The sequence below is a fragment of the Jatropha curcas genome, chromosome 3 (assembly GCF_041381405.1).
Source record: "Jatropha curcas cultivar XTBG-Jc1 chromosome 3, XTBG_Jcur_1.0, whole genome shotgun sequence".
Classification (NCBI taxonomy): Eukaryota; Viridiplantae; Streptophyta; class Magnoliopsida; order Malpighiales; family Euphorbiaceae; genus Jatropha; species Jatropha curcas.
The window spans coordinates 30132587-30155762 of NC_143153.1; the positions used below are offsets into that span (position 1 = coordinate 30132587).

At 34.1% G+C, this 23176-nt stretch overlaps 3 protein-coding genes across 6 annotated transcripts; all 3 read right to left on the minus strand.

The window, feature by feature from the left end:
- Positions 1 to 348: 348 nt before the first annotated feature.
- LOC105639798 (U-box domain-containing protein 4) lies at positions 349 to 8877 on the minus strand. 2 transcript variants are annotated; one of them, XM_037641887.2, is made up of 6 exons: positions 8660 to 8877; positions 6594 to 6741; positions 5024 to 5304; positions 3060 to 3176; positions 842 to 2887; positions 349 to 750 (listed from the first exon to the last, which is right to left on the minus strand). In XM_037641887.2, the coding sequence occupies exons 3-6, from the start codon at positions 5297 to 5299 to the stop codon at positions 694 to 696; spliced, it is 2496 nt and encodes an 831-aa protein (XP_037497815.1). In that variant the 5' UTR covers positions 5300 to 5304; positions 6594 to 6741; positions 8660 to 8877; the 3' UTR covers positions 349 to 693. The 2 variants fall into 2 exon arrangements, with proteins under 2 accessions (XP_037497815.1, XP_012079340.1); XM_012223950.3 differs by having other exon boundaries at positions 842 to 2899; positions 8660 to 8876.
- A 3478-nt stretch (positions 8878 to 12355) lies between these two features.
- Positions 12356 to 18362, minus strand: LOC105639796 (aspartic proteinase 36). Its single transcript, XM_012223949.4, has 12 exons — positions 17850 to 18362; positions 17607 to 17727; positions 16684 to 17111; positions 16418 to 16574; positions 15804 to 15886; positions 15603 to 15699; positions 14711 to 14783; positions 14339 to 14545; positions 13532 to 13656; positions 13200 to 13301; positions 13021 to 13118; positions 12356 to 12729 (listed from the first exon to the last, which is right to left on the minus strand). The coding sequence occupies exons 1-12, from the start codon at positions 18113 to 18115 to the stop codon at positions 12558 to 12560; spliced, it is 1929 nt and encodes a 642-aa protein (XP_012079339.1). The 5' UTR covers positions 18116 to 18362; the 3' UTR covers positions 12356 to 12557.
- A 143-nt stretch (positions 18363 to 18505) lies between these two features.
- Positions 18506 to 22502, minus strand: LOC105639795 (FRIGIDA-like protein 3). 3 transcript variants are annotated; one of them, XM_012223948.4, is made up of 4 exons: positions 22228 to 22502; positions 19609 to 20665; positions 19235 to 19407; positions 18506 to 19148 (listed from the first exon to the last, which is right to left on the minus strand). In XM_012223948.4, the coding sequence occupies exons 2-4, from the start codon at positions 20648 to 20650 to the stop codon at positions 18648 to 18650; spliced, it is 1716 nt and encodes a 571-aa protein (XP_012079338.1). In that variant the 5' UTR covers positions 20651 to 20665; positions 22228 to 22502; the 3' UTR covers positions 18506 to 18647. The 3 variants fall into 3 exon arrangements, with proteins under 3 accessions (XP_012079338.1, XP_020537228.1, XP_020537227.1); XM_020681569.3 differs by lacking the exon at positions 22228 to 22502 and adding an exon at positions 21355 to 22184; XM_020681568.3 differs by lacking the exon at positions 22228 to 22502 and adding an exon at positions 20804 to 21313.
- Positions 22503 to 23176: the final 674 nt, after the last annotated feature.

A 23176-nucleotide genomic window follows, 5' to 3' on the forward strand; every position in this document is an offset into this window, starting at 1 on the left:
AATGAAATTTTTACTTTGATTTCTTCTTAAAAAAAAAATAAATAAAACATATATTTATATTATATCAACAACCACCACCAACGCCCTCGACCTAAACTAGTGAAGGTATGGAACTAGTGAATGTATGAATTTTTTATTTCAAATATCCGCTTTGATAATTAATATCAATGCAAAGCTATAAGTCAGAAAAACTTTTTGAAATACAAGTTGAAAAAAAAAAAAAAAAAAAAAAAAAAAAGGAAGAAAGAGAAATGTAAGATATGGAACTAGTTTGCACTTTGCTTAGTTTCAACTTCAACAATTGCAATTCCGAATTCCAAATGTGTTTGGCTTGCAAGACCAGCATAATTAGAAAAGATTCCTCAATTTACTGGCAGCATTAAGAAAAATAATAAATGAATATCCTAAAACATCCTGAGACAACAAAAGTCATGCATAGAAAGAAATGAGACACAACAACGCCCGAATACTCAGCCTTTCTCCATCTCTCTAAAAAGACTTAACTCACATTAACATGTAAAACATTTTTCACAAGGACTCAATCGCGTCCCCTGTAAATCAATTTCCTCTACAAATCATGTAAAATCCAAGCAGAAAAAAAAAAATTGCGTTATTTGCAATATCAAATGTACACACTATGTATAGAACCGAATCAAAACCTCAGATGCATTGACAGGATGATCTTTAAACAAATCAGCCCCTAGCATTACCATGTCGTTGGTTTCTGAAGTACTGAAGAAGTGCCTGAGCCTGCAAGCAAACAAAAGCTCGTAATATAACCTTCTGAGAAGATAAAGAAAAACAACACCTTGATTATGGAAAAACATATCTCACAGTATACCTTTTCTTTAGCCCTTGGGGTGCCAGACTGTGATAATGCCACTAATGGTGGCACAGCGCCTTCTTGGAGAACATTGTTGCAGAACCTACTGCTGTTTGTGCAAAGCTGCAAAAGAGCAGCAGCTGCATTTTCTTTCCCTCTTGCAGAACCTAACTCAACAACCTCAACCAGAACAGGGATTCCACCTTCCTGACCTATTGCAACCCTTCCCTCAGGAATTGTTGCAAGATTAGCCAAAACAGCTACTGCCTTATCAACCATTCCAGCTGCTGGGTCCATCAACTCTACAAGGTGCTTAACAGCACCAGCTTGTACAATCCGAGCCTTGTTTTCATGAAATATTGACAAATTAAACAATGCTGTAGCTGCATCCTTCTTTCCCCTTGGAGTTCCATTCCCCAATAAATCAACCAAAGGACCAATAGCTCCAGATCGTCCTATTCTGACCTTGTTATCCTCAATCACTGAAAGGCTAAAGAGAGTGGCAGCTGAGTTCTCCTTAGCCTCTGGACTTCCAGTTACTAAAACGTGAATCAGAGGTTCAATAGCATCTGCATTAGCAATAGCGGTTTTATTGTTATCGTTAATTGACAAGTTAAGAAGTGCTGTGACAGCATTTTCCTGAATCCTTGAGTCAGTTGATCGAAGTAAGTTAACTAACAAACTAATTGCCCCACATTGTGCGATAACAATCCTATTATCCATGTTGTGCTTCGCAAGTAACCTGAGTTCAGATGTTGCCTCTCTTTGAATATCAACTGAATCACTATTCAAGTCCTCAATCAGCTTCCGAACTTGGGTTTCTACACCTGAAAGATCAACTCTTGTTTCAATAGCAGGGGAAGAAACTATTCTTGGAACAAGCCTATCTGATGGCCGGCGCCAGATAGTTTGACTTCGTGACCGTGGTGGGAATTCATGTTCTCTGTGAGAGGTGTTTGAGGCAGTAGAAGCCTGTGGTTCTGCTTTTACCTCCCCAGAATTATCACTGCTATAGGAAGCAAGATGGTTTGACACCTCTGAAGACTCATTATTATCTCCCTGTGCTCCTTGAGAAAAGTTTGCATTAGGAAGTGTGCTGGAGGCTGAGGCACTTCTACTGTGGCTCTGAGCTATTGGTTCATCAGCTCTAAAAGAATTTGAAACTTCCTTTCTAGATGGAGATAGAGAGTGGTGGACAACTGAATCCAAGCTCTTTCCTTCCAAGTTAGCAGACCTTTCCTCAGAATTGGTTAATGATATTCTCATCAAGTCCAAACCCCGTTCATTTCCTATTATACCCGACAATGAACCCTCAGAAGTAGAACGGGGATGAAGTGGAGAAGCTCCCTCTCGATGAATTGCACCAGAAGATATCCAATTCCTGCCAGGAGAACCAGTTGAACGAGTTGACTCAGGAGACATCGGTTGGTTTCCCCTGGAATGAGGAAAAACAACATGTAAATCCCTGGGTGTGCCAGACTCAGCGTGTACAAGAAGTGGTGAAGGCTGATTGAAGCTCACAGATTTCGCAGGATCAGGCAGCTTCACATTATTTGACTCGCACCAATTTGCAATGAGTGCCTTCACGGTGTAATTAGGTATCAGATTGGTGTGAGTCAGAGTCTGCCTTGTCTTGGGGCAAACAGTGAGCCCAAGTTCTATCCAGTTCTTAATGAATGCACGCTCATAGGTTTGCCCTGATGCCACAATCACCGGATCAGTCATCAACTCAAGAGAGAGAGGACAGCAAAAATCAGCGGGTATTGGGACTGGGCTACTGGTCTGGGACTGTTTCATCAGGACAAGTCGATCATGCATGTGAGTCACAAGAGAAATCATTTGATCAAATAACTCAGCTTCCCTGGGATTTTCAGCTTGTTCAGCATTCTCCTTCAACTTCTCAAGGGCCACTGCTTCAATCAGAATCTCCTGATTGGACCTCAAGCTTAGGCTCTCTGCAATTTTCACTAGGATCTCTGAGCTGGGTCCAACGCTCTCCGCTTGGTCCCTAATAGCTTCTCTGACAACAGAGGATGTTTGCTCATATCCCATTTGCTTAATTTTCTGTAAGCAGTACTGCAATCAAGAATGTCAATACTTATTAAACATAAATTTATAAGAACCTGAATAAATTTATAAATTAATTCTCTCATATTCCAAATGCATGATTCTTCAATGTTTCAATGATCTGTAACTTAACAACAGAAGCTTCAAACAAGTTTTCAGGGATGATTACCTCAAGAGATGATGAACTTAATTCATCAGGAAGATGTCGAGGAGAAGACTTCAGCAGCTGAAAAATATCCAGGCCAAAAGTCCGAACCTTTGATATTAATGATTCTGCTTGCAGAATCTAGACAAAAAGAAAAAATTTGATGGTCAAAAACCCTCATCCATAAGAAAGGTTGCATATGTTCAGCATTATTCTCTTGCTCCTTTTGTTTTTTTCACTTTTTCAGCGAGTTGCTGCATTCATTATGAATCAACCTAAGAAGAGAGTGTTATATTTTTATTCATCAAGGAACAATACATGCAAGCAAAATGCCTCCTAGATAATCAATTCTAAGGTAATAATTTTTTGAAATTAGTAGGAAAGGAACATTAAAATGGAACAAAAGTATAAGTTAAGCGATGTTAACAGCAAGATAAATTGAAACTTTGCACTGATAACTGATTCAGTCAAGTCACCAATTTACACTGATACGATGATTAAAAAATGATTTAAAAAGGATACTTTAGCCTCCTTTAAGGGTTTGAACATAGGATAAGTTTATCAACAAATAAAGAAAGAGATCCCACTAGAAGTATGAATGATATATGTCAATAACAGAGGCTAACTTACAATCGCAATTTAATCTTCAAAGCCGCAATACCACAACAACTCAGGTATCTCAAAAACCTACACTATATTTGATGAGAATGACAAGCATAAAGACAACACTAATAAAATGACAACTGAAAAAAGTTGCATTTTACTTGAACAACTCCAAAAGATGATAGTCACTGTATATTAAATGCCTTGATTATTTGGAGACGACAGCTATTTTATAAAAATCATAACGATGATGATGTCCAAGCTTCAGTTGAATGCAAACAAAGCAATTTTCCTTTTAGCCTAAAACAAGGAACACAGATTTTCAAGAATTCATCTCATGATTATTCTCTGTTACATTGCAACTCCCAACACCATAATTGTTATCCTTACAAGGGTGAAACAGGTTGCCCACCATCTCAGCAGAATTTTATCCGACCCCTCTCCCACTCCATATCTCTCTTGTACACACTTACTGCTTAACCAAACCCCATACCAACACCAATCTCCGCATTTCACATCATTAGTTTCACCGTAAAATGGTGATCACTATAGCACAACCTCAAACTTTAAGCCACCCCTCTTGTTATAGATAGACTGACCACCATTAATACATTAGTCTCAGGCATCTAATAAAGCTGCCACGTCACAGATAAATTACAACCAAAACCTACTCTCAAATACCAGCATATTTATGTTTTCTATAGAGACTTAGAGACTAATTGAAAGCAGAAGACCTGAAAAAACTTGTGGATCAGAACATAATGAATTGCATACAAATTATTTAGTAACACTTCTGCAGAGGGAGTTTCAGGGGAGTGTAAGACAGGCTGTGCCACAAACAGCAATCTCAGCTCATGCAAAGTACAAATCAAAACATGCTGATTATAAATAAAGAAATTATATTAACAATTCTCATTAAGGTAAAATATATTGGTCAAACATGCATTGTCATAAGCAAGCTCAGGTTAGGTATTTCCCCCAAAATATAAAGCAGCTTAAATATGCTATTTAAAAGGCCTAATCACCAAAAAAAACACAACTGTAATCAAACCTCAAAGACTATTTTACCCTAATACCGAAAATTAGTTGCAATTATACACATTTGGTTAAACTTGTATCCATAATTTTTTGCGATTAAGAAGAGACTAATGGAGCTTTATGATAGAGTTGAGTTTGGAGATGAGTAGCCGAAAAAAAAAAAAAAAAGAGATGTATAATAGTCTATTTTTCAGTATATTTTGTCCAAATGCATATAATTTCAACTAATTCTAGGGTAAAATAATATTAGTTAGGAGGTTCGGGTACAAGTACAATTTTCCAAAAAGTTTTGGGTTTTTTGTTTATTAGGCCTACATAAAATCATAAAAATATGGCTAGGCACTTACAAAATAAACTTTACTCGATAATGGTTGCCAGTTTACAAAGAGCTCCCTCAATTCATCAATAGATTTTCCCAATTCATCAAATGCCTTATTAAGCACTTCATCAGAAGCCATTTCAGAATCAACAATGGCATCAAGTATAGGCTTCAACAGCTTTAATATCTCTTCTGCCTTCTGGTAATACTTCTGAACCAGGTCTGAGCTTAAGTTTTCAGTGGACAATAAATGTAAAAAAGAGGAGATGCCATTAAGGAGTGCTTTCAACAATGATATTTCCATCACACCTGCATCATGGGAAAAATCACGAAGTGCACCAACAAAAAGAAAGAAATAGTAATAAATTAGCAAACACCATGAAGCTTCTTTAGACCTATAACACTGAAGGAAGCGTTAAGGCACAGATTCATGGTTATATAAGTGCGTGGAAGCAGATATCTAAATATTTACTTTACAGGCATCATATAGTTCAAGGTAATATAAAGTTAGCACGCTATCCCATTGCCCACTATCATTGTGTACTTTCATTGCACAGGTAACCTGATTCGATAACCACGACAATCCTGTCTCTCTTTATTATTCTCAACACTAAAAGTTTATATTCAATCATATGAATAGATAAATGAGGCATCAACACCATAAAAAGTATCAGGTGTTTCTTGCCAACCATCTTTTAAAGGAAATAGTCTAGATTACTAAAAGATATAGATGTTTCTTATTTCACGATATAACTGAAAAGAAAAGTTCCGTCAAAATTTATGATGCCTATACTCCTCTCTCCCATTTACCAAGTATAGTTTTTATTAAAAGAAAACACATCCACAAACTTTACACTTTCAACAGTACTGGTTGTGTTGATGGTACTGTCTCTTTTAGACATGCAGTGCATTATGGAAAAATAAATAAATAAGTGTTCCGCATGTTTGGCTGGAAGAAGGTAAGGTGAAGGGCAGATATTTAGATGATGGTAACTTGCAAGGAGCCAGTGGATTGAAAATATCAGTGCATAAAAGCCAACACTAAGATGTAGTAACATGCCCAGCCAAGTTAGATACTATTTAAGACATCAGTGGTTCGTGTTGTTATTATTCCACTAGTGTTTGCATCAAATTGTCAATAGTGATAAACAATAATTCACAAGCCCAAAAAGAAAAAGCTGTGTAATTTTCTATTTCCAACTAGCACAGCATACAAGTGTCGCAAAGCACAACACAGAAATAACCATCACACAAAAGAAGGAAAAGCAAAAGACCATAGAATAACAGCGACAAGCTAAGATTACATAACAGACAGTTTTCATATCAACAGGGATTCAATGTTAACAAAGACTACAGAACCTTAATTTCAATTAAATACCATAACCACACTAAAATACAGCACAAAATTCTATAAATACATAATCCTTTTTTCACTAGTCAAACTCTATCTCTATTGAATTTTAGACAATCCTGCTCTCTCTCACCACTACTATCAAAACTTATTAGGGAGAAAAATCACTTACAGACAAAGCAACTTTATTTGTTCACAGGAAAAAAAAAGGAAGAGATCACAGAATTAGGAAGAGCAGGAACGGTACCTTTTTCACAACAAACTTCTTACTTGAAATGCCAAAGTAATCTCTCACATTAATAATCGTCAATACTGTGGAAAACAAAGAAAAAACATTTCGAGAACCATGATAAACTTAAGAAATTCTTGGAATTGTTGCTTTCAGCCAGAAACTCCTGTACAAAAATAAATTTCCATATTATCTCTATCAGAAAAATACAACATCAAGTTGGACAGAAAATTAAATTCTATGCATTGATATAATTTTTCCAATATGAAACATTAGTAAGTAAACCTTCTTAGATAATTCTCAGTACAATTATTATGCCAAGTCTTTCCTAATGTCCTTTAAATAGTATTTAAGAAAGAAGATAAAAGGCAGTGTCCGTCATCTGAGTCTGCCAATAAAAACAAACATTTCCTGACTCATAGGTTTGAGCTCTAAGCGATAATAGCTCTAGACAGGACTATAACTGTGCAATGGTTGCCAGGAATATAACAAGTAACCATCTTGTTTTCTTTTTCCATTTCTGCTAATGATTTGTGTCATCAGAAAAAGGAAAAGACTTAGTTCGAAATTGATAGTTATGTTTCTCCATCATTTTCATTAGTTAAAATCATCTTAGGCATAGTCATCGACATCCAACTGATCTCATTGACCATGCCATTTCAATCTGCTCATAAATACTTAGCAGATAAAGAGGCTCAAAAGGACGGCGAACTCATGTGTATTTAAATCACATCTCTTATGGACCTCACAAATCTGTAGAAACAATTCAATTTCCAGTGTATATCAGGGAAAAGGAAATTTCCTGGTTTTTATTTTTTATCACCAGTAACCCCTAAACTTGACTTTTGTTACAAACGAAGTCCCCTTCAACTACTTGTGTTTGTTCCTTCTTCAAACCCGCTACCCCCACCCTTCCCTTTCAAAAACTAAATATAAATAAAAGACGGCATATAGGATATCTTCTGAGATTTCAAAACACAAACTCGAATTAATAGAATAGCTTTTCGAGCCACTAGCCATCATATGCTTCATAGGTAACATAAAATGAGTTGGTTTTAGTCAAGCCGAAGGACTCGAAAGATGGTATTTAATATTTTGCTCAACAAGATAAACATTCAATGTAAGAATATTTGCATAAGCTAAAGGTTATCAGGATAATGGACCTAGCCCATGCCAATCACAAGGGAAATAAACCCAGTAGAAGTAGACTATACCAAAAATCACAAGTTTTTAGTAACACAAATTACATAACAGTGAAAATAATCTCCCCCTATATCACATTGTAATTTAAAATCCTTCTTCATTGAATAAGTGTTTGGAGAGCCACAATAGCTAAAAGTCCTCCCTAAAAGCAAAGTGAATTCCACACCTAGTAATTCCTGCTTCCAATAGCATAATCTGAGTCCTGACTGAAGCGGACAGCAACTTTTTCCACAATTCCACAAATTTGGACATATATATTTATAATACTCATATACGAAACAATAAGCAAACCACCCTCCATAATCACTAACTAATTCAGTCAATAATTATTCAACTTTCACCTCCCCAACCAATTTGCAAACTAGCAGCCATTAGGTCAATGGCACCAAGAAGCAAAACCAAAGAGATATGAAGTCAATTAAGTCAAATCCCAGATAACTATCCTAAGAAACGTTTAAGAACTAAGATCAAGAAAGAGATTCAAACTTCTTCCAACATCAGAAATGTAAACAATAACCCACAGAACAACAACCAATTATCAAATACTAAAACCTTAAACTTATTCAATCACTTCAACAAACTATATAAATTAAAGAGGAAAAAAAAAAGACTTGTATAAATCTAAAACACAAAAGAAGAATCCTACGACCTTCAAATATTCAGTTCTGCAAAAAAAAGAAAATGCAAATGGTGGCTTTATAGTTTAAACTTCAAAACAGGCAAGCATGAACCTTAAAAGAAATGAAAGAAAAACAAACAAAAGTTACTGAATTCAGCCCCAAATACTTGATTTTGTAGGCAACTAAGAAATTAAGCTCAGAAAATGAGAAACCCTAGATGGATCAAATCACAAGAACAAGAAAAAATGAAAAAAGCATTACCTGTAGCGAATATAACTGATGAAACCAAATTATCAAAGAGAAAGTTTAGTTCTTTGAGGTTTTAGTATTTCAATTCTCATATGATAAGATCACAAAAAGATTTAGCTTATTCTTCTTCTCTTGAGCTAAAGCTGTGTTTTTTCCCTTTTTTTTTCTTTTTTTTTTTTTCAATCTTCTGCCCGTTTGTCATAGTCATTGCCTTTTCATTTTTTTATATTTGTTTTATTTTATTTCTTCGTCTATATTTGTTTGTTGGGGCTCTATTTAATTAATTATAAGGTGCATTTGGTTGGAAAGTGGGACATTCTCGTAATTTTGTATATATTTTATTATATGTTCGATTTTCTTTTTAACAAACTATAATATGGCAAGTGGGTTCTGTTTCTTCGTTGTTGACCATTTCATTCTTCAGTCTTTCTTTTTTTTTTTATTTTGATATTCTGTATTTTTAAAACATTTATATATTTATATAATCATCTCAAAAAAATTATATATTTGCTATAACACTTCGATATTTTCCAACTGAAATTTTAAATTTTTTGTATTGCTCCATTTGAAATACAGGTAAAATTACTATTAAGTCTCAATTTCTTTTATAACTTGGTCTCTTTTGGTAAATAAACAAATTAGTTTTTAAGTTTAGTTTTGTTAAATTATTTAATCGTCCATCCAAAAAAATTTCAATATTAATTAACAGACTAAATAGTAATTTAGTAGTAAACATGAGAGACGAAATAATATAATTATATTAAATAGTAATGACTGAATATAAAATTTTATAGAGCATTAATCTCTAAAATTATACTTTTTAAATTGAATGAATAAATAATTTAACGACCTTAAATCTGAAAGATTAATTAGTATATTTATTAAATAAAAACCTACAAATAATTTCTTATCCTTTCAAAAAATAAAACTCTTAAGCCAAACAAATATGAAGAGAAGAAAATGTAATTTCATATACTTTTTGGCTTTCAGAACTTTTGATCTATAAAAATAATACTATATGTAATTTATTTAGAGCATTATTTATCGATTAAGATTGACTTTAATATGGTTAATTTATTCATTAGGTAGCCGATAAAGAGGTTGGTTTTACTTTTACCAATTTTCTTTACCAAAAACTCATTTAAAAAAAAAAATTCTCACCATATTATATATGATTTTACATTATAAATTATCAATGCAAAAAGAATTTTTTTTTTAGGTATTAGTAACAAATTAATTCTATGGATATGAAAAAAAGAATTATAAAATTATTACTGAAGAACATAATTGATTTTCAAGCGGTACAATGAAAAGAAATATTTGTATAACTTTGTTAATTTTTCATTTTTAGTTATAATAAATATATAATTAAGTGAAATTATTGAGTTTTAGATATATATATGTTAAAAATTTTATATTTATTATATAAACAATATTCATTCACTTTTAAAGAATAGTATTGTTGTTAACGTTTTATTTTTGGTTAATGGCTCCGGAATCCTGTTTGACCAGAATTAGTATATTCTTCTAGTGTACGCTTAGCACCATGGAAATAATCAAATAATGACCGATTCCTTAGAATGGAATGGAATGTCAGCTTTGGATTTGTCGTAGAAACTTCCTAGGAAGAAACCAATGCATGTTTCATTTCTTTATTATTGTTATTTTGAGTAATTAACAAATTGCTATCACATTCTTATATTATTAATTTCTTTCTTTTAGAAACTCTCATTTTTATTGTTAAATGGAAAACTAAATAGAAATTCTTCTAGGATATAGATAAAAAAAGGAAAAAAAAAAAATATTTTTTATTAATATTCTTTTTTTTCTTTACTTGTTTGTATGATTTGATTGAATATATTTTTTTAAATAAATTTTTAAATAAAATATATATAATATTTTTTTTAGGAGGGATGAAAAAAGAAAAAAATATATTATTTTTATTAACATTTTTTCTTTATGTTTGTAAATTTTGATTGGATATATTTTTTAAAGAGTAAGTTTTTAAATAAACTTACATAATTAAACCTTAGATGCAAATGGTTGAAATTTTTAATTTAAAAAATATATAATATTTTATTAATTTATTTATATATGTATGTACATTGAAATATTTTTTTGTTAGATGAGTTTTGAAAGAGTTTTATTTTTAATAATAATTTTTTATTATTTTTTTCATTATTGAATAATTTATAACTACTATCATTTTAATTTAGTAAGAGATTTATATCCCTTATAATAAGTAGATGGTCTATTGATGATTAAGCATTTTTAATTTTTCTGATATTTTTTTTCTCTTATATTCCAAATCTGTTTGATTCAAAAGCAAATAGTGTTAGAAAACTGGAAAAAAAAAAAAAAAAACTAGAACTATATAGTTATATTTGGATCACTTTTTTGGGGTTTCAAGAATTTTTGTATATGCACATATATTCTTTTCTCAGATACATTAGGTAAATAATACTGTCATTGTAGTCAAAATTATTTCCATTATTAATTCTAATCATCCTCTCATTTTTTTTTTTTATTTAGCAGTAAAAATTAATTTATTATTATTTTTCATTATAGTTGTATGTAGATATTAGATTTGGATTGAGGGCAGGGGTTAGAGAATGTGTGATGACTTAATTTTCTTTTTGAGCACCTATTAGGATTTTAAAAATCTGCTAAGATTATTTCATTATATAAAAATAGAATTAAATATATAATAAGTAGTATTACAAGTAGCTTGTACGGCAAAGTGTAATACAAATTAACCACTTGTATTTATTTTAATCTAAACAAAACTTATACTTTAATATTATATAGATAAAAAAAAATGAGTATATAATAAGCACCTATTAGAATTTTAAAAATCTGCTAAGACCACTTCATTATATAAAAATAGAATTAAATATATAATAAGTATTATTACAAGTAGCTTGTACGGCAAAGTGTAATATAAATTAACCACTTGTATTTATTTTAATCTAAACAAAAATTATGCTTTAATATTATATAGATAAAAAAAAATGAGTATATAATGAGCATAGTCAACATACAAAAGACTAGTTATATTAAATGTGAAAGACCAAACAATCAAATATATGGAGTATTTAACGGTAAAAATAGTATTTTCTATACTGTATATTTGGATAGTCTAATAGGACCAAGTTTAGTAGTAATTTTACTAACTAGTTGTGATTTGAATAATACTCATATATCAAATAGTTAATTGACCTTATTATTTCAAAATAAATTTTAAGATCATTAGATAATTTAATTTTAGTATTTTTAATGTTTGATTTTAATACTATGTTGATGCTTCATAATTTTACATTTGAAACACCAAACATTGCTATTAATGAAATATATGGATGATAAAATCCTCATTTCCAAGGTCAAAATCATTTTATTTAATTAGTATTTTATATATAAAAGTAATAATAATAATTCCCTTTTGTTTGAGCTTTCAACAAATTTCTAAGGTAACATTATTCCATTGGATTTGTCTATAGCTCACGTAGTCTATATAAGAATCTCTCCATATTCACACATCGTCTCTTATTCTTACCTGTGTCACCCTAACAAAATTAGTGCATAGCTGGTGTGAGTTGCATAATCTACCTAGGATTTTTCCCAAATCAAGCGGTTAGAAGTTCACATTGTATGTAACAACTAGCTGGTAGGAAAAATTAAGCAAGTGTTTATCAAAAGCAACATGTAAAGTAGAAAGAAAACAAAGGAATACATTTCTGCAATTCCTTCTTTACATCCCTGTTTGATGAATAATTTGGTAAGGCCTTTGATTGTAGATTCAGTAGCTCCGCTTGCAAATTTACAGCATTTCGAGGCTATATATATATAAAAAAAGCTAACCGAATACAGTACATACAGCGTAAATCACGAAGCACGGACAACCACTGGGGGTTCACAATGGCTGTAGTTCTTGCTCAGGAACTGCTGTATTGACGGGTCTATATGCACTGAATGTTTGTTCTCTACACCTCCAAATAAACAATAATCCAGAAGCTGATAATCCAAGAATGAGAACGATAATAACGACTAAGCCTGCGAATAAATAATGTTGCTGCCACCATGTCCTGCATGATTACATAAAAGAGAGTAATATTTACTTGCAGAAACATAATAACTTCAGCCTATACCAGAATAACAATTAATGCATAAAAGTAAACATTAAACAATAAAAGAAAGGTAACGTAAAACTATAATAAGAAGAAGGATATGTGATGAAAGTTAAACAGAAGTCACTATGTTTATAACATGCCCAGCTGATTAATAAATTAAAGACACAAAAATAACTATTTAAATTTGAAAGTCATACTGAACTTGGGATTAATAGTTTCCCATAAAGTGACAAAAAAAGAGCCTACCGATTTGCTGGAGGCTCAATTTTCCAGTGAACCAACCGGTAACTTCCAAAGGTATCAGGAAGCTGAATGTGATGTTCAGCAACCCGGGAAATTATACTCTGCAGGTAGAACCAAAAAATAAGTAAACAGTTTCAATCTTCCATAAATTCACAGTCATGCTTCTACAAAAGCAAACTTACAAGAGCAGTAGCATTAGAAATGTGGTCAGCAGATCCTGAAGGGACTATGGTCCATCCAATGAGTGAATCATTTCCTTTAGAAGCGAGTTTCAGTAAATGGACCTGAAATTATCAAGTATGATTATTGTCGCCCCTGAAGGAAGGAACTCAGGCAGAAGTATGAAAAAAAAAAAAAAATCATTTATCATAAGCAGCATTAATTACAAGACAGATTTTTAACTTCTTTTATCCTGGTCAAGAAGAAATTTTAGATTTCAATGAGCAAATGAGTAATTTGCACTAGTTTTATGCAAATGATGCAAAGGAACCTTCCAATATAAAATTTTTCTAACCTGGGAAGAATTAACACCTAACTGTTGAGCAATGAATCCAATAAGTTCTGTAGCATGAATCTTCAAATGTGAGTAGTTGGCTTTCAGTGACATTTCAAATGTTATTTGTCCAATTTGAAGTTCATCTGTCAATAAAAGTTAATGAGAAACCATTGTCCGAAAGCATCTCAAACAAGATGTGATAACAGACTAAAAGAGCAACATGACGTGTTGACAATGCTACAAATTGAGAATAACTTCAGTATCAAGTAGCTGGCTCTTGTCTCTTGTCTCAACAAAAAGACAAGATATATAAGTGCATGATTTGGACTTAGGGATCAAATTATTTCGAATGTTCCTTTACATCTCACAATTAGCCTACTTTCACTAGTATTTCTTTCCATTATCCCCTTATAGTTATTTTTAATCTGTAGTCCCTACTTTTTAATCTCTTTACTAGAGATATAGTTTGAATGAAGTCCACCAGTCAGATCTGGTGACAAAAAGAAAACAGAATGACTGACTTTGTCAAAGCCAAATCATAACAAAGAAAATAAAAGAAATTGGGAAAGCATCTGTGATTGATGAAGGTTTGATAACCAACCAAGTCATCACAAGAAAATAAATGTCATTTTTTCTCTGCAACCCAGTTGCCGAAACGTCTGCACTATAACTTTTTATTCAAGAAATCCATCATGAATGTCATATCACTGTAACTAGCATCTTACGCTATGTGGTATGGTGTCGACACAAAAAGGGTATGCTAACGTAGTGAGTTTAAATGACATATAAAACATAAGAATTGCACAAACCACAAGCGAACCAAACCTGGAAGAACATAATGCAGTTGGTCACTAGGAGCCAATGTAGGCGGTATTTCTACAGTTATGTTTGTGCCATTTGAATCTGAAGGTAATGGTGCTGCAGCACTAGTTATGTGGAGTCTTTCCCATAGCTCAGAACAATTGGTCTTCCAGAAACCCACCTTTGAATTTTCACGATCATACATCACAAGAGTATTGCGGACAATTATTCCTGTTATTGCATCCAAAATAAAATTATTATTAGTAAAATAAATTAGAAACAAATTTGGTAGTAAATGATAGAAATAATTAGAAAACATATCTATTGCCAAGGGAGCATAAACTGACTTAAATATCTTTAGAATACAACGCAAATAAAAGCTCATATATTGCATACCTCCTAGAAGAGTAGTTGGATCCTTCCCATTTGGGAATATCCCAAGACAGTATGCACCGGGGACTTTTGTATGCTTCATGAGAAAAAAAAAAAAAAAAAAAAAAAAGAAGAACAGGCTTCATCAGTGCGTCACATCAAATACTGTCGTTGAAACCAAAAAACTCTCAATCCCATAAAAAATGAGCTTCCTCATTGATAAAGCACAAATATATTTACAGGAATATACTCAGGCCTAATAGTCCAAAAGGTCTTGATATTTGTATGAATTACTGATTTCGTCCAATTGTTTTAACTTTATCAATATGAGCATTCTACTTTCATGCAACACCTGATAGGATTGAGCTACAGCTGGTTGGCAGTTGATATGGCTTAGTAGAAGTTTATCTATTAACTAGATCCCACAGTAACACTCTAAACGCACCCCACTAGAAAAGGTCCATGTTGTATATGAAAAGAATGGAAAATCAGGTTAGATATCTTCAGGCCGGGCTCATGCCAATAGTTGGAATCTTTCTCAACTCGCCAACTATGTCAACATGCCAATTCAATTAAATACCACTTTAGGTCTGCTTCTCATTGTTGTTGTACTTATCGCTGATACAAAATGAGACCTTGAATATATTAAAGTCATTAAAGAATATTTCAAACATAGATGTGCATTTATGATAATACACACTCCAAGAAAATAAAATGTTTCAAACTGCATTGCAGTAACATCTAAAACATGCATTTTCAGAAATAACAGCCTCAATGCCAGAAAGTCACTGATAAAGTGTACAAATTGATAAAGTTCAAATAAAATTGAAAATTCATGTAAAGATCGGGATTTCTCTTATCTTCACGTGTCCCGCCTTTTTTGCTTCAAAAAAATGATAGAAAGATCAATACTCACACGGAATAGGTAATTTTCAGGTGATAGTGACCACTTTTGCCCATGTTCAAATATCATGTCAACCGTTGGAAATGCATTTGAAAGTTGGGAGACTTCACTGAGGACATTAAATCAATTTGACTTTTAATCACGCAATAACAATAAGAAACCCATCTATCTGTGGAATTCAATTCACACATTCTTTTCTTATTTAGATAATACCTTCCAGCACCAGAAAAGCAAATGTCATTATAATTTGGATCAGGACCACGGATCTGCTTTAACGAGTGAAGTTCCTTCATAATCTATACAAATTAAAAAGGAGAACCCATTAGATACAAATAAAAGAACAAATTGGTAAGCTGCACTAAGAAGAGGTGAAGACATGGACCAGCACTAGAATAAATTTCAAATTAGAACTGAGGAATGAAAGATCTTTTTTCATGGGAAAAGCAGAGAAGCACTAGAATGAATTTATACATTACCATACCATACACACAATCCACTTGAATGAACAAAACAGACAAATTACTGTCCTTGCTTTTCTCAGATGCATCATCCATGTCATAACATTCAAGCACTCACCCTATTCATTATCTTTCTCAGAATGCATTACTTCATAATTCATTAAACTAAAATTTAAATGAATGCTGTCTTAACATTTTCAGGAATTAATCAAACCATGCTATATTTAAGATTGTAATCTTAATTACATGAAGGCAACAATTATTTCTCAGGAACAAACTGGTGCAAAGAATAGGTTCCTTCAATTATTAATTGCAAAATGGAACAAATAGAAAATGATAAAGGATGTAAGCAAGGAAACTGAAGCTTACAGCGTCCTTAAATGCTTTAAATACTGCTTCTGGTAGGTAAGCATATGTTGTGCCACTATCCAGGATAGTACCATGTTTTCTATCAAATACACCAGGCTCAAGAGGCAACCGCTTCCCCGCAACATGTATCTCTCTCAAATCAATGTTATAGTATTGACTGTTGCCATCCCGAAACTAGAGTAAATGTATGAAAGGTACCAAATGTGCTTGTTAGGAAAGTTCAAGATGTATCACATCTGACAGAGAGAGAATTTTTAACAACACACCTGCGCACAGGATCTGAATAGGTAAAGACCATGCCGGAAGGTGGGGACAAACTACCAAGAACCATTGCACCCCCACCAATATTCATTCCGCCATAACACAATGAGAATGAGTCACTAATCACGCCTTTTTCAACAAGTTGATCGACAATACTGAGATCACCACTGCCCAATCCCATTATGCCATCGGCATGTTGACTGTAAAGGTCACCAGTTTCTACATTTTCACAACCAAAAACAGCACGCTGCGGTTCAAGTTCACTCTGATTGCCAAAGGATATAAAGTCCTCAGCAAGAACACCACTGCTAGTGCTCATTTCAGCATACCGTCTGTCATAAATGCACTGTTCCCTTTCATCATCACAGTTGCAATCAGGATTGCATTTTAGAGGCTGATAGGTGCTTGACAATTCTGGCTGAAATTTTGGATCCTTAGGAATAACAATAATACAAAAAACTTGATTGTAAGATTCAGTCAATTCTATAATGAAAATAGTTTGGACAAATAACAACATAGAAGTTGAACCACTCATTTTTCCTACTCTATTTCACCGCACTTAGTAGAAACCCCTAATCAATAGACTTCCAACTACATTAAACCGCAGCTCAGACTTCTACAAATTCACATGCCTTTTCGTTTACATATTGTTCCTTTTCTCAATCTTAATGAAAAATCTACAAACTGGGAATCTAACAAACAGAATTCATGAGACGCGGAATTCATGCGTAAATCATTCAAAAACAAGCATTGCACTACTTATGAAACAAAGTAATTAACACTTCCAGCAAAAATGCCAGATGCCAATTGAAGTTAGCAAATTCTGATCCTTTTCCGTTTCTTAATTTTTCATAATGTAATTCATGTGAAGTTCAAAAATATCACCAATAACTGGAAAAAAAAAAAAGAAAAAACATTTCGAACAAACCTGGTGGTTGCCACATTGCTCACAAGTAGAACAGGGTACGTATGTAACAGTGCTGCCAGTATCAACGATAAGCGCAAATCTCTGTGGTGGCGTCCCGATCCAGAGCCGCGTAGTGTAATACCTTTGGACAACAAATCCAAATTTACACATGCAGTTACGATCACGAAGAAAAAAAAATCACAGAAAAGGATCAAATCACAGAAAGAGAATAACCACACAATCAGTATATATCTAATGCGATACCCGTTGAGAAGAAGATCGTCGTAGAGTCTCATGCGAGCATTAGGACGAGCGCTGGCATTGGATCCCAGGAGATGGCGAGGTGGATTCGACAATTGTTTGGAAGAATTTGAAGGAGAAAGAAAGAGGGGCAATATCAAGGCTGGCGTGGCCCCGCCTAAGAGGACAGTGGTAGTAGAGTTGGCAGAGACATCGAGCACTATGGCGGCATCGAGTTGGAAGAAAAAGAAGTAGAAGAAGATGATGAGCTGAATCGGTGTCGATGCCATGAATGAATTGGGGGTGGCTCAGGCGAATCAGTAGAATGTATTTATTTAGATCAAGCAGGAATATGTAAGGAAAGGAAATAAATGGCGGTAACGTACCTGCGCACAGAGAAGGGGGGGAGGGAAGGAAAGCGAAAATGGAAGAATTGAATAGAAACTAACCGGTGAAAATGAGCTACCACAGTTTACGTTGGATTTTCGCTTTCAATGGCCGATAGGTTGATTACAAATTAATTTAAAACCTTCAGACCGACGTCGCTTTTACAAAACAATTAAATTACTAAAAACTCTTTTCCCAAATATTAGCTGAGGTCTCAGGTTCGACTCCCTCCTTTTGACGAAACGCAAAGGGCCCATGTGAAAATAGTCTTTTCCATCGCAGCTAGATAAGACTTTCTTACATAGTTAAGATTTTCATTTCGAACTAGAATTGCATTGTTAATAAACGCATTTTGGTCATATAAGCCTGACAGTAACATTAAACTACAATCAACAGCATCTCTAACGAGCTTTCTTACAAAATTGGCATTCAAGATTACATATATGGTTGATGTGAAGACCGCATTCCAGTAGTGCCCATATAATTGCTATAGTTAGAAGAAGCTGGATCATATGAACCAGCAGTAACCCTGTCATCCTGAGGATAGTAGTACATTCTTTGATCAGTAGCTGGCTGGCCATAAGCAGAGTGGCTAGCAGCTTGATAATCATAAGGATTTGGAGCTGCATGAGGATACCTCTCTGGCATTCCAGTATATGGTATCCTATCAGCAAAGACGGGTGGAGCTTGCCGCCCACCAGCAGTTCCAGGGGCAGCACCTCCACGGTATCTACGGTATCCTCCATTTGCTCTTGGCTTCTTTGACTGTTGATGTTTGCCAAAATCTGCACCCCTCTTTTTATCAGACTTTGATTTTACTAATTGGGCAACCCTTTTCTGAAGTGGATCAAGTGGGTATTCAGCTTCAAGCTTGTACTCTTCAACAGACCTTATGACAGCCTTGAGGGCTGCAAGTTCTTGTGCATTTACATCAACCTGCAAAGAGAAAGGAGCCAGTGAATAATTTGCTAATGGAATGTTTTTGCCCAACTCCTTTATACTGCAATGCAAGAGAAATGTACCTGTCCAGTAGCACCACCTGTGTTTGCACCCTTTCCTTGGGAGTTTCTCCTAGAATCCTTCAAGTATGTCTTTAGTAATGGAACAGGGGGGAAACTTTCAGTCAGCTGAAAGGCATGAATAAACCGCACAGCTTCAATTTGTTTCCCACTGTTAATCAATGTCTCAATAACACCTGCACAAAAAATAAATGTTCAGTAAACTCTACATTAAGTACATTTTGGATGTGAGTTATGCTGGACTGCAAGAGTCAATGAGCAATTAAATATACCACCAGTCTAAAGGAATCAAGTGTCCAATGCTCCAGTCTCCAGACTCAGGTCAGTTAATGAGAAGAACACCAACACTCAGGTCAGTTAATTAGAAGAACACCAACCTGGCATTTTGTGTGTTAGTCCAAGAGAACGGCAGAGCTCAGGTGCCTGCCTGCGGCGAGCAACTACAAGGACAAGCTTGCAGAGTTCTTCCTCATCAAACTCCGAAGCAATTCTAAAAGTTGAGAGAAGCTGCAAGAATGCGTCTGCTTCCAATGAATTTCCATTGGGAGCATCAGTGTCTGCACTAGCCAACTTAGGCTTCCACTCATCAGCAATTGCCTTGGCTTGCTGCTTTATTTCAGGGTTTAGAAGGTGAGCAGCACCTGGGTCAATTCTGGCCAATAAGGCAGCCATGGCTTCCATAAACATAATACAGGATTTGCGCATGCCCTGAAGGGCAGCATCCTTTTTATCCATTAGTTGGGTATTTTCAACAGGAGGATAAAATCCCTCTAGTGAATCCAGCACCAAACGGGCTGGTTCATTTGCACTTTCTAGTGCAACAGAAAGTTCCTCACGTATGGCATATAGATTTTTTTGATTCTCCATAGTAAAAGTCAGTAACCCTCTTGCATCCATCTGCTCGCAAAATTGCGTCAGCTCTGGACGTGACTTAATCTCAACAGCCGCGCTTTCAGCATTTTCACCCATTTTAGGAGGAGAGTCCTCCTCAAGGGAATTTGTGTCACCAAGAGAGCTGCTTACCTTGCTTTCCTTGTTGTCGGCACCATCAGTGGCCTCCAACATAGACGGCTGATGATTAGCTCGGGCCTCTGCGATGACAGCAGCAGCAGCATCCTTTAGTTCCTGCACTCGATCCAGGAAGTCTTGCTCTTTAGCAACGACCACTGCCTCTCTTTCTGCAAGTAATGCAAGAGTTTCAGCTTCTTTCTGCATGTATTCCTTCTCTCTAGCTTCTAACTCTTCAAATTTCCTCTTCAATGTTGTATCAAGGTTGCGAAAGTGTTCTTCAATTTCCATCCACTGAACCCTGTCCTCAGAAGCATCCTCGAGGGCTTCCAATTCATGTAATGCTCTTCCAAGCTGATTTATTAAAGAAGGTGCTGTATTGTTTTCCACATCTTGCTCTGAATTAGTCATGGCTATGCAAAGTGCCTGTGGAACAATTGATCAAGATTCATAAAGTCATAAGAGAAAACAAGTAAAAATAAGAAATAAAAGCTGAATTTACATCTTGATAAGAAGGCAACAAGTGACCATGCACAAAATAAACAATGCAAAGAGAAAACGCACCGAATCTACACTTCATTATTTTAGATTCGCAGGCATTCAAACACTGAGTGCCTGATGACTCATATGAATTTAAGTAACCATCAGTGATCCAACCCGAAGACAACAAACTCCATCACGTTAATTAGGAGAAAAAGTTTCAGAACAAAGAACTGCAACAATTATATTTTTTAATCACATAAATTTGATATAATTCTAAAAAAAAAAAAAAAAAAAAAAAGTCGCTTTGAAATATTTTATGTAACTCTTGGTGGTTCCAATATGCATAGACAAGTCTAAACAAGAAATTGTTCCAATTTAAATACAAGTTATGTAATCACATCCTTATGTTGGAGACCAAGAGGCCAACCAAACATGGACAATTCTGGCAATAGGAAGACAGACGTAGTTAAAAAAAAAAAAAAAAAAAAAAAAAAAAAACCTTTAAAGCAACCAATGAAACAGTCCAACATAAACAAATTCTTTGAACCTAAACAAGTAAAATGATATCCAAGCACAGATTTGGCTGCAAAAGTAAAGAATATAAATGCAAATCAGTGCAAATGAAATCTAACATGAACATTCTTATTGCATATCACCAAACCCACTAAATTCAGTATGAAAGTGTCAAGACTTAAAGGAAAATAATCAGAAGGGTGATGCAAGGAGATTTTAGTATATTAAATACAAATTATAAGTGTTCATTGAATTGTAAAAAGCTCCTTATCTTCTGTTAGGAAAAAGAAATTCCCAACCCTAATACACCCATAAAGAAAAAGAAGATAATACACCCAGAAAGATTCCCCCTGTAGTTCTATGACATCAAAAGTGTGTATTCTCTGTCTCAATGTTCAAACTTCAGAAATTATGTAATCCAAGCACCATTTCTTCTGGTGTATATTACTTTCTAAGCTGCCTAAGTATATTACGAAGGACTTATCCTCATTCAGCAACACCACTAAGCGTACAAAAGTTAAAGGTTCTCATCTCTTTTTCTTCCCCAAATTTCTAATTAAATGGCTCATTATACAATTTCTCCGCCACAAAGACACTTGCCTATATGCCAATAACAAACACATTTTTAAGATTCTTCTGTCCCTACTTTATTTCCATTTATTGGGTTCAATTCCAATACACATTCATTTTCATAATATTCCCCAGCTTTACAGTACTATGATCCAATTAGAAACATTTATCATCCAGAATAAAATCCATTCTGGAATTAATCTTCTCCAACAAAATTCCAAATGATGTTCTCAACCCACAACTTTTTCTTTTCTCCACAACCGTTCAGCTAAAACCATTTGTCTCATCCCATTTAAAATAAAAACAAGCCATAGCATCCGATTTTAAGAGGAGAGGAAAACAAAATCCTTAAACATGAACAAAATTTGCGATTTATGTGCAAATAAATGGACGATAAGAGAAGAGAGGGAAGAATGCGGTACCTTGACACGCACAATCAAACAAATAAAGAAAACCCTAGAAAAACACTAAATAATTGTCGTTTGTCGCTGAAGGGAAGCAAAGCAACGGGAACCGGCTGGAATCTCCCTTCTTTTAGCTCTCCGGACGCTGATAAAAAATAAAATTAGTGGATTTTTTTGGGTTTTTTTTATCTTCTTCCTTATGGAAATGTGCAGATACTAAAACTGCAATTATGGTTGTCGTTTTTCATGGACTATAAATGAAATATGAACCCTAACAGGCTCTGGGTCGGTTAATGGGTTGGAGGAGTTTAATTGGACAGAGCAAAGTACACAAGCCATTTAAATGAAAAATAAATAGTTGTTACTCGTACATGCAATCGGTATTGGGCTTTAGCCCATTTCGTTTGCTATTTTAAATTTCCATGAATGATTACTTCAAAAAAAACAAAAGACAAATAATAGAAAACTATTTTCCCGCCATTACATCCATTTATATGGGTTAGGTACTTCGGTGCCTAGCTAAATAACAGAATAACTTAGATTTGGTAAGCAAAATTCATCACCAAAATATTATTTCTCATGATTTTACTTGTTTTGATTTGTTCCGGATCAATTTTGAGATCTAACTTTGTTTTTTTAATTGAATTTGAGTTCTAACTTTATTTTCTTTAATTGAATCTGTGCACCAGTCACAAATTTTGCGACTTTAGAACCCATCAGTGTGACACTCGGTTAAAATTATAAAGTTGAGACTTTAGAACCCATCAGTGTGACACTCGGTTAAAATTATAAAGTTGAGAAGCATATTTACACATTTGCAGTAATAAATTGTCATTTAAATATTTTTACATGACAAATTAAAATTACGAGACGAATACATGCATTAGTAATTCCGATTGAAAATAAACTGAATTTTATTGCAATTTGATATTCAAATTTAATAGTCCATCTGATTTAACAATAACAG